At 41.2% G+C, this 12193-nt stretch overlaps 1 protein-coding gene across 1 annotated transcript in view; it reads left to right on the forward strand.

Moving 5' to 3' along the window:
• The window catches only part of ARHGAP10 (Rho GTPase activating protein 10), a 319494-nt gene that overhangs the window by 93507 nt on the left and 213794 nt on the right, over positions 1-12193 (forward strand). Inside the window, exon 4 of the mRNA XM_032330629.1 lies at positions 11347-11418. Coding sequence (XP_032186520.1) covers positions 11347-11418 — 72 coding nt within the window. The remainder of the gene's footprint in view (positions 1-11346; positions 11419-12193) is intronic.

Below are 12193 nucleotides of genomic sequence, written 5' to 3' on the forward strand. Positions count from 1 at the left end.
GGACCTTAGGTGCAATGGCAGATAGGCACCTCTCAGTTCTACCACTGCAGGGAGTCGAAGGGACCATTGGGCCCAGGGGCTATATGATTCCATCACTGCATTAGAATGAAGGCCATGCCTCCCACAGGCTGCCCCCAGCCGGTGACCGAGACAGCAGGGGTACAAAAGCAGCTCATTCCTGGGGACCCTGGAGTCCTCTGACAGGAAGCCTTGGCTCAGTACTCCCCGATGACCTTGCTGAACTTTCCCTAGAACTGCCCTGCAGTCTAACCCGTGTCCCCGCAACCATCTGACCTTCCTTCCCTCCCTGTCTCCTTCCCCGGGGTCAGACCTGCCTGCATCACTGTCTGACAGCTCTTCCAGCCTCCCCATGTTCTCTCACAGATGTTTCCCCTAATACATTTCTGGCATTTTTCATCTGGTTGTGTTGTCTGCTTCGTTGAGATGTGGTTTAATACAGAAACAGACGGTTTTGAATGGAGATCATGTGTAGAGGAGCCTCAGCACAGGTATTCATGGTTCCTATGGTCCCCATCAGCAGGGAGTGTTGAATTTCTGTGGAAACTCTATTCTTCATGTTATCTAAATTTGTAGGCGAATCCTATCTCATTTGTACACTAAATATTTTTGAATGCCTGTTAGGAGCTGGGTGGTGTTCTAGCACTTAAGGATGCAGTGAGATGTTAGGTCCTTGTGGAGATGAGGCACTCAGCTGCTGACTGCTTAGTGGAGAAGGAGAGAGCCTTCCTGCCTCCCGCACTCCTTTTCTGTCTCGGCCACTCCGATAGCCCAGGCACAGAAGGGCTGATGATTAGTCTCTTTGCCATTGACCAAGGGTTTAGACGTTCTTTTCTGAACAGGTCTCCCCACCTTCCCCTCCTTCTCTCTGTCTTTCTCATATTTCCTTCATTCAATCATTTATGGCCTGATTTATGAGGTTCCATTAGGTGCTATGCCTCTGATTTATAGTTCACTTCAGAAATTAAAATATTCTCTGGAGGCCCCTGGGTGACTCAGTCCATTAAGTGGCCACCTTCAGCTCAGGTCATGATCCTGGGGTCCTGGTATCAAGCCCTGCATCAGGCTCCCTACTCAGTGGGGAGTCTGGTTCTCCCACTCTGCTCCCTCTGCTTGTGCTCTCTCTCTCACTCTTTCTCTGTCAAATAAATGAAATCTTTTTTTTTTTTAAGATTTTATTCATTTATTTGACAGAGATCACAAGTAGGTAGAGAAAGCAGGGAAAGCTGGCTCCCCACTGAGCAGAGAGCCCGATGCAGGGCTCAATCCCAGGACCCTAAGATCATGATCTGATCTGAAGGCAGACGTTTTAACCCACTGAGCCACCCGGGCATTCCTAAATAAAGTCTTTAAAAAAAAAATAAAATGTTCTCTTATTTAAAGCTAAAAAATAAAATTTTTAATTCTCTTGTGAAACTTTTGCAGCTTTCTGTCAGGCTCCTCTTTCCCTCACTTTTGTGGGATTTTATTGTTTCTCAGATTGTTCTGTCTGGGTATTTATTTAAAAAAAAAAAAAAGAAGAAGCTAGATCCTTATTGTCCCTCATGCACAGAGGGAAAGAAGATCAAGGTTAAATCTCTTATTTAATGTCCTTATTAGGTTAATTTATTCATAATATACCCAGTCTTTGAAAATTCTCAGTTTTTCTTAAGAATAATAAAAAAACTTTATTGTTAGAGTCTATTTGATTTAAATAATTGGAGTAAAATTGCAACCTTTAATGAATGGCTTTCAAAATTGATGCAGGGCTTCCTTTTTATTTTTCCTTTCAAATAAACACGAAGATATTTGTTTGTAGAAAAGAGACATTAAGGGAAGCTTAAACTTTTGTGATGTAATGGCTTAGCTTTTTTGAGGGCAAGATTATGGCCAAATATTCAGGGAGTTAAGCCAGAGAAAAGAAATTGTCAGAACTTCAGCTCAAGTCCTCTGGTTTTGTTAGGCTCTGTTTAGAGTTTAGGATTGAAAGTAGTCAAAAACTCTAGCAACTTTTTATTCTTGGACTTTCAGAAAGCAAAGATGTGGTGACTGATCTAGTGAAATTAGAATGTATATTTTATTAATTACAATTTCTAACCTGTTACATGGGACTGCTGTGGCCTAGAAGAATCCGGCATTCAAGAAACTATTTCCCAATAATTGGTTCTTAATTTTCAGGTTTAAACTCTATAGAATTAATTTATTGCATGTCTGTACCTATGTCCCAGTTAGACCTTCGTATGTGGGTTTAAGATTCTCACCAAGTTGAGTTGGTAATTTGAGCTACCACTGCTCTAAAATTTAATTTTGTTTCCACCAGAAGGATTAGCTTAGCTTGAGCTGTGCTCATAAATAAAATAACATCCAGGGATTTGTTTGGAAGTTAAAATTGCTTCTAGTGTGGCATTACCTTCCTTTTTTTTTTTTTTTAAACACTTAACTGTGTTAAGTAGGTAGAGCAACTGTTACTCTTTTTTTAAAGTTGAGAATATTCAGGTAACAAAAGAGAATTGCTTTCTTCTCTGGTCTAAAACCAGAACTGGTGATTAGGACCAAGCCCACATGAGAGAATATTGGCCTCTTGTCACTGTGACAAGGCTCTCATAGAACGACCAATTAAATGTTTTCATTTCTTCTTAGCATCAGAGTCTTTTACCTTCTTTCTCTTATTATTTTAGCTACTAGAAAAATAGGAGGGCTTTATTGTGCATTTTAATTTTCCTATTAGGACCCAAGTCTAGGTTGATGGAGGAAGGCTCAGTCCAGGGAGAGACTGGCTAGATGGAGAAAAAGAGAGATTGCAAAGGATGAGTGTGGATGGGAAGTAATCTAATTCATCAAAAATGATCTGGTTTAATCAGGTTAAAAAACTTATTTAAGAATTGAAGTGATAGTGCTGCATTTTGACAATTGTTGAAAGGTCTGCAATTTAAACAAATGCCAATGCTCTGTTAGTCTAGATTCTCAGTTGCAAGGTCTAAGTCTTCTGAACAGAATGGGAATTAATTTAAAGAATACTTGGTAGTGCACCTGGGTGGCTCAGTCAGTTAAGCGTCTGCCTTCAGCTCAGGTCATGATCCCAGGGTCCTTGGATTGAGCCCCGCATCCGGCTCCCTGCTCCTCGGAGAGCCTGCCTTCCTTCTGCCTGCCTCTCTCTCTCTCTCTCTCTCATGAATAAATAAATAAAATCTTAAAGAATCATACGTGGTAGCTTGCAGGATCTTTATCTGATTCTGGGAACCAGGAATGATGGCCGGAGTTGCACTTGTAGAACCCAGTTTGGAGAAGAACGTCAGTACTGTTTGCTGCAGGGTGTGCACAACATGGCATGTCCCAACAGCACCGCTGCCCCTGCTGGTGATTGTGGAGCAGCTCCTTCTGGAAACGATGGCGCTGCCACCCACCAGAATCTCTGGTCACTAGTTTCTTGAAGTTCTAGCTTCCAAATCCAAGTCTGGGGTGGGAGCATCTCATTAGTGGAACTCTGGCCAGGTCCCACGACCTCACTACCAGGTGGCTGGGAAAACAAGGGTCTGTCATTTCCAGCTTTTATAGTGGAAGGTGGACTGTTCCTCATTTGGTAGAATTCTCAAACATAGGAAGGTGTTTTAAGTGTTGTGTATCCCAAAGGGCAGATATGCACTACCTATAATGTTTATGCCTGATTGTACGGCAACACTGTTTTCCTGTGAGAAGATTAAACAAAAAATGTTTTGGGATGGCTCGAATGGACACACTTGTAAATATGCCTATGTTTGTCTACTAGATAATCATATGCTTACTTTGATGTAGTTGATTAAATATGTGGCAGTATTTTAAAATCAAATTTTCAAAAACATTTATTTATTTGTCAGAGAGAAAGTGTGCACATGTGTACACATGAGTAGAGGGAGGGGCAAAGGGAGAAGCCGGGAGTCCGACACAGGGATCATGACCTGAGCTGAAGGTGACTGAGCCACCCAGGTGTCCCTAAAATCATAATTATTGAGGTATACTTTAGAATTTTTTTCCCCACTTCATAAAAAAGTTATTCCAAGTCTTGATCCCTTTTATGTTAGTATGTTTATCACTGATATATTCTGATTTTTTTTTTTTGGCATACCTATCCAGAGTATTTCATGGCCACAATTGTCTGAGTTCTTTGAGATATGGCACCTTTAAAAAAATTCCTTTCTGATTCTTTCATTGGACATTTTATCTTAAGCTACAGGTGCTCATTTGTAGCACATTTGGACAGTCTCTTTTACAGATTTTGTAATACAGATGTATTTTCATGACTTAATCACTCTTACTTCTTTTAAAGTGGTCTTTACAAAAGCACAGAACTCTTAAAATTTGAGGTTTTCTCCAGAATAACTGCATCTCTTAAATTTTTTAGCTTCCTCTTGTTTTTGTGACCCAGACACTTTTGTGATCTGAAACTAGGTGTGGTGGTGGGGTGGAGGCGGGGGGGTTAAGGCTAAGATTCCTCTAAGAGTTCTTTGTTGATCAAAATAATGGAAAACACACTCTTTAAGGAGACTGTAAGAATTCTTATATAGGGTTAAGTCCTTTTTTTTCCCTGAGAGACAATTTTGGGAAGAATGTTTCTTTTGTTCAGATATATATAATAGTTCCTTGACACCCTTTCTTGAGGTTCTGTTTCAAGAAGAAAGTAAGAAACATATGTTTGATACATGGTTTCTTGCTGCTATTCTTGATAGGGGAGTTGGAAAGTAGAGTTTTCCCTTTAATGAAATGGGAAGTATCTGGAAGGTCATGGGAGAAAATAGTGGAAATTCTCCTTTGCTCTCAGATTATGCATTCCTCTGGGGTTAAGAACACTTGGAATCCAGGCTTAAAATAACAAGGGCCATGGGGAACAGACATAATTCCTTCTGTTTCATTAGACTCAGTCTATCCTTGTTAGTACTGAGTGATTAGAAAGGCATGGTTTAGTACTTACATGGACTTATTCACTGTTTTATCGAGACTGAGGCGTGAAAAAAATGTTACTAAAGATCTCATACAATGTAGTTTTGCCTTTTTACTGAATATGGGTTTCTAGGCCCAGGCCCCATTTTCTTTAGATTTAGAATCAGAACTTAGCCTTCGATCTCAAATGGGGAAACTCAAAGCAGCAGCAGAGTTTCTCTCCAAAGCAGAGTCTGATTTTGTGCTTGTCAGCTGTCCCTTGTCAACAGGTTTCCTGGTGACTGCTTCAACTATGGAGACAGGCAGAGATACTGCCCTACCTTTCCTTTTCTTTTTAGACATTTAAGTTCTCACCTCCAGGTACCTAATAAAAGGGATTTCAGACTGGTCTAGTTGGAAAACTTAATTCCCCAGGCTGTTACAAAATACTCCTTTTCTTTTACTTTGAATTGTGAAGTGTTAATGGATTCTGTGATTGGCCATTCAACATTGAGATGTACCTTGTGCTTCTGCTTCTCTGAACTCCCACAGAATCCTGGAGCTGGTTAAGACCCCAGAGGTCTCCCAGGCCAGCTGTCTCTCAGTGCAGGTCTTACCGAGCTCCTCTTGATGGCAATCCCAGAATCTGATCTATAGCGTTTCCCCATTAGACCAATTCCAATACCTCCGGTTTTCTTATTCTTCTTAAACTGTTGTACCATTCTGGGCACATTCCTGCTTCACTCCAGTTAGAAAATCTCTCTTGAACCGCAGTACCCATGCTACTGAGATAGGACACAGGTGAATGATTGCCTTGTTTGGTTTGGACATATCCAGTGTATGTGTTCATTCTTTTTTAGGGCAACTTATGATTCCTTTGACTCATGCTGACTTCAGTTAACTCATTTTTAGGGACTAAAGCCCTTATTAAAGCCTGCTATTAAATTAACATAAATTATTAAGATAGTTTTACACTTGAGGGGGATCTGGGTGGCTCTGTCATTAAGTGTCTGCCTTTAGCTCACTTAATGAGGGTCCTCGGATCGAGCCCCCGCATCCGTCTCCCTGCTCAGCGGGAAGCCGGCTTCTCCCTCTCCCACTCCTGCTTGTGTTCCCTCTCTTGCTGTTTCTTTCTGTCAAATAAAATCTTTAAAAAAAAATACAAAAACAGATCTTGCCTTTAAAAAAAAACTATAGTTTTACACTTGAACAGTTGCCTGTTAGTATTGAAACCACTAGATTGCTTATCCCAGCTGAATTCTACAGCATCACTTTTGAATCCCTCTTTTCAGCCAGACAGCTACTTGCACTGTGGTTCTCTCATCCAGCAGTCAATCTTACCTCCTAAATCTTGGTCCCCTTCAAATACTGTAAATGTATATTTAAAAAATATACAGTTGGTTGAGAGTAAGTAGCATATCTTTGGCCATGATACTTGAGATGATTCTCTAAGGCAGGGTTCGGCTAACTGGCTCAAGCCCGCCTTGCCTCCAGTCTTTGTACATATAATTTTGCTGGACTCTAGCTCTGCTCATTCACTTACAGACTGTTTACAGCTGCTTTTGTGCAAATGGCAGAGCTGAGTGGTTGCAACCCAGCCTTTCGTAGAACAAGTTGGCCGACTCCTGCCCTAAGGTGAAAGCAACTGGTAAATGAACATGTTTTATGTTCAGGTAGATGCATTCTGTTTCTAAGCAAGACTATCCAAAATCCCTTCTAAGGCTCATTAGTCACGGCTTTTTATGACTTCCTTTTGTGGCCTGTTCAAGTATTTTATGGGGAAAAATATGGTTATATAAGATTATATGTGGATTCTAAAATCATAATCTGTGTTTGCTTTTTCTTTTTCTCTTTAAATGACTTGATTGATTTCTAATCTCCTAGTATTTGAACACTTTTGTATTGTTACTTCAGTTGTCTCTTTCAAGTTGGGGTACTGTTTTCACAGTAATTTCCTTTAGGGTTTTAGGAGTAGTCCTTGACTCGGTATTCATTTTTCACTGGGGAAGAAGAATCACATTTTGGCCTTAGAACATTTTAGTAACACTCATTACTAACAAATATTATATAATACTTCTGTGAAATTTATAAAAGGAACTGAGAGATTCCAAGGAGTCTCCAGTCTATTTTGAGAAAAAGAAGAAAACAATCTTCGTTGCTCAACCAACATTGCCTTACTGAAGCATGTAGTCGCCACTCTGTTATTTTGTTCTTGAACAGAATACTTAACGTTCAGTTCAGAAGTTACATAACCAGGTTTTTTTTAAGGGAAAAAAAAGATAATTTTAAATTTAATAATATTTCAATCAAAACATTTAATGAAAAAATTGGATATTGGAAAATTGGAAAAAACAGGTACTCCTTTCCTTATTCTGGAAATTTCTTTGTTAACCTGCAAACAGTAAGACAGAAATCCCTTATATTCTTTTCCTACACCAGTGTTAGACCTTGGGAGTCAGATATTGCATCAAATTAATTCTCCAAGTGAAGGACACACTTAATGACCTACAATTGCTCATGTGTAATCTTTGTGGCCTGGTCTTTTTAAAGGACATTTACTCCACCATCTGGAGTTTTAGGGCTCACATTTCAAAAGGCCTTCACATGTCCATGTTATTAATGCCCACATCTAGCATTCACAGGGCATTTCCTATGTCCTACTCTGATGGCAAGCGGAGCCCATTGGATCTCTTCAGCTGTGTTAGTGATACCAGATTGCTTGCAGCTCTATGCCCTGAGATTTCCATTTTCCCCTCCTCGTTACTCTTATTCTTTGCCTGAAGAGCTCCAGTGCCCTGTTTTGGGCTCAGGTCTGTTTTATCCCCTTCCAGAAGTCCTCCCTTACCCAGTCAGAGTCCCATCTGTGCAGCTTGCCTGTGCAGTGTGATGCTGGTAAGTTTATGTCTCCTGGAGATCCGCCTACCAGGGACGACCCTCATTGCTCACCTACTCCCTGCCTCACTAGAGAAAATCTCACAACGGGGGCCGATGGGTGTCTGCACAAATTCCTGCTTGCTTATCTCAAAGGGCCTGTAGGCCTGCCTGTAAGTGTTCATGTTTCTCTAGGAAGTACCCTGCTCACTGTTTGTGAGGATTCTTTCCTTCATTCTCCTCTCTATGCAAACTTTTCCCCATGTCCAAACTCTCTTAGTAAGTGACCTTGCCTTGTACGTCATAGAAAAAAGAACCATCAGGTAGCAGGTCCCCAGCCTCTCTTCATGAAATCTGCATGCTCATTTGTACTGACACTCGTGTTCTCCTTACTTCCTGTTAACGAGGCGGGGGAGGAGCCCAACTCCTGTGACAGGGCCCAACTCCTGTGACAGGGCCATACCCATGTGTGGACAGCATCTCATCTTCTCCCCACATTCGAGATTTTGAACCATCTTTTCTGGATTCTTCATGTGGGCATTTACGTATTTTACTATCCTTGGGATGTCTCCTGGAATCTCAGATTTAATGTAATGCCTTAGTGCTTGCTCCCAGCTGCTTTTCCTCAAAATTTTCCTACTTTACTAAATAGTATTCTTGTGTATACTGTTGCTTGTAGCAGGAATCTGGGAGTGATCCTGGAAACGCCCTCCTTTCCCACGTTGTTTGATTCTACCTGCAAATATCTCTGAAAATGGTCTCCTCTCAGTTTTTGTTATGAAAAATTTTTGTTATTCCAACCCCCCATCCTCTATTGTATGTGCCATTCTAGAAGCCTTCTAGCAAGTCTTTCTCCTCCTAGTTTTCCTCACCTCTAATCTCTTTTTCTCAGAGAACCCCAAGTAATCTTTAAAAGATCTAAATAATCATTGTTTTAGTGCCTTGCTTAAAACCCTCCAGTGGCTTTCATCATGCCCCAAATCAAAGAACTCTTTCCCTGGACCCTCAGGGCCCTGCATGTTCCCACACCCTTGCCTTCACTCCTCTCTTTCCATCTACTTCTCTGTTCTTCATTCCCCCCCACCCCCGAGCCTTTTGCTAGTTACTGTAATACACAAATTCCTCACCTTAAGCCTTTTGACTTCTGCTGGCTTCAGGCTGGAAACTGTTTCCCTTGCTCTCTGCACCCCTAATTCCTTCTCCTCTTTCAGATCTGAGCTTAAATGTCATTTCTTTGATGGAACTCTCCTGAGTCTTTTTTTCCTTATAAATCCTCTAATATATTCCTCACCTTAGCCCTGCTTTTCTCCATAGGAAGGGATTCCTAGAATTTGCAGTTAGATGTTTACTTATGCATTCATGAGTGCATCCTGTGTCTCCCGTGCTAGACAGTAACTTCCAGGAGGGCGGAAACTGGACTGATTTTGTTCATCATCGTGTCTTCAGTACCTGAGGCTGAACGCTCAGCAAATACTTGTTTCGTGAAATACAGGTTTATTGCAATGGCAGCTTGGAATGGGGAAGACCCCATCTGGTACTTTTAGGGCTCATACTTATATGATTTGGAATCTCTGCTCCTGTCTTCTGTAAACTTGAGTGGTTCCTAGCTCCTGTGTTCCCAGCATGGCTTGCTGGGCTGGCTTCTTTCTTGAGTGGGCCAGCCACCATGGAGGATGTATGTGAATATTTTATATGTAAGCTTATGTACGTGTATATTTATATGTAGGTTTATGCAGGAACACGATGTGGAAGCTAGACAGTGACTCTGGTGCTCATAGAAGTGTGCCTTAAATTATTTTGAGAGGTTGTGTGTGAGCTGGGTCACTTTGGAAATGTATGGCAGACCCTCTCCTATCTGCTGGAGGTATTCCCTATTGTTCTGAGTGGTTGGGATTCCTGGCATGTGCTTTGTCCCTGCTCTCTTCTTTAGTGCAGAGGAGTTTCTGGTTTGCCCTTGTTGTAGGTCACATGCTCAACAGTGTAGAGAGGATAAAATGAACCTAGTTTGAAAATGATCCCTTTCCCTTGACTAGTTGTTGCTCTTAATTCTTGTAGTTCACTGTTGCCCCAGCTCCTTGATACCTAAGTGACAAGTTTTCATAGTGGGAGTGAGTAGAACCTAGATTCTGGCCCACGGAAGAGTTCAACTTCTAGACATCTCAAGTAGGCACAGTCACTTTTTCGAGGATTCCCTGTTTCACCGTTCGAACGGTCTCTTTGGGAGAAGTGCTTACCTAATGGAACATTGCAAAGGAGCCTTTGGTTAAATTCAGAATCCTTTCCTTTCCTTTTCTTTTCTTTCTTTCTTTCTTTCTTTTTTTTTTTTAATTAGAAAAAAATGTGTTTGAAGATTTTATTTATTTGAGAGAGAGAGATGGGTTGCCTGGGTGGCTTAGTCCTTAAGCATCTGCCTTCAGTTCAGACCATTATCCCAGGGTCCTGGGATCAAGCCCTGCATCTTCTCTCTCTCCTTCCTGCTGTGTTCTCTCTCTCTCTCAAATAAATAATAAATAAAATAAAAAGAGAGCACAAGAGAACATGAGGGGAGTGAGGGGCAGAGGGAGAGGGAGAAGCAGAGGAGCCCAGCTCAGGGCAGGATCTCAGGAGCCTAGATCATGACCTGAGCCTGAGGCAAATGCTTATCCACTGAGCCACTCAGGTGCCCCAGAATCCTTTCCTTTTCTAAGTCACTTATTCTTTCTATAATTTAAAGCGTGGATTTCTAGGGGACTTTTCTTTAAAAAAAAAAAAAAAAAAAAAAAAGGCAGTGGCACATTGTTGTAAAGTATTTTGAGGTTTCCTTTTCTATCCTGGATGTTTTCCATATCCTGGAAATACATGGTGAGAAAGCCATTCTCCACCTGCATATTGTTAAATGCATTTTCCTTAGGTAGTTGTTCCCTCTTGTTTGGATTTTCAGCCTTGTTTGTTGTATATTCTGTCTTAAAATGAAAAGCCCCAAGCCAGTCACTTTAAGAATGAGAGCAGTTGTGGTTGGAGTCCGTGTGTGGCTCCTATCATGTAGGAGCTGTTTGCCAGCCCACCCAATATTGACTTTGCTGTGAGCTGCAGTGACGGCTTTGCTGATATACTGTAAACCCTCAAGAGGAATTTCAGAAAGACTGAGTGTATTTAAACTTGTAACACACAAACCTAGGCCTTCACATAATGTAGTCTGATAACTAATAAAGGAATGTAATTGACTTGTAAATTTCTGAGGAGGGGGAGGGAAAAAAAAACTCAAACAGAAGTGTTCTGTTAATGACTGTGATAGACCCCTTTGTTGTTTAAAGACAACCCTCTTGCTATTTCCCTGAAGAAAGAGCTGTGTTGGGGCTGTGTTGCACATTTCACTGGCACTTTGCCCCACCTCCTCTTCCCTGAAAATATTTATGGAGATCTAGCGTGTTAATAAATTTAGAAGTGATTTAATGGTTGCATTGGCGGGGTGAGATAAGGTAGTTAAAATATGTTGTTCATTTTATTTCTGGGTGGGGTGGAAGAGGGAAATGAAATACTGATTTTTTTTTTTCCCTTTTGGGAAACCTAATACTGTGTTCTTTTGTTATCATTCTTGTCCTCTAGGCATTAAGTGTAACTGAAACCCTGATTAAACCCTTGGAAAAATTCAGAAAAGAACAACTTGGAGCAGTAAAGGTTTGTGTCTAATTTGAGTGCACTTGTAAAGGGAAGACGGAGGGGCTGTTTCAGAGGAACAGCGTCAAGTGTACACTTTCTTCACATTTGGCAGCTTTAAAGGAGATGCTGGAGTGAACCATCTGTTGTTTTATGTTTCAATGTGCTTTCTGCCCTTTGGGCAATATGAAATTGTAAACAAAACCAAAACACCTGGGCCGGAGAGTAAAACCTTTAGTCCTCTCTGGCTACACCTTCCCGTAACAAGTTTTGAAAACATCCTTAACCAAAAGGCACACTTGCTCCCAGCAGAAACATCTTACCTCTGTAGGGAGTGCAGTGGCTTCCTTGAATGCCCTCGTTTTATGGAGAAGTGCAGCCGCATATGAGGGTTCAAGATGAGAAACGCTGCTACACTGTGATGACACTGAAACTAGGAAGAGAATATTGGGGTTATTGGGACATAATTTCCTTCCATTGAGCACAGATTTATTGAGCTCCTGTTATGTGCCAGTATAGTTAGGTGTCGGGGATTCAAGGATGAGTAACCCCGCAGCCTGTGCGCCAGGATCTGGGAGTTAGCCAGGATTTCGGGGAATAATATGGTGACTTGACCACAGGGAGCCTGGAATATATGTAGCAACTTCTCAAGCTTGTGAACAGAACTTTGAAATTATCCCAGAGAAATAATTTCCACCTGCCTTTCCTGAAGTTTATGTATTCACTTGAGGAACCAAAAATAACATTCGTGTGTTGACTATTTTTGGCTTGGCCTGGAAGAGAATAACATCAATTT

The sequence above is a fragment of the Mustela erminea genome, chromosome 2 (genome assembly GCF_009829155.1).
Source record: "Mustela erminea isolate mMusErm1 chromosome 2, mMusErm1.Pri, whole genome shotgun sequence".
In the NCBI taxonomy this organism is placed as follows: domain Eukaryota; kingdom Metazoa; phylum Chordata; class Mammalia; order Carnivora; family Mustelidae; genus Mustela; species Mustela erminea.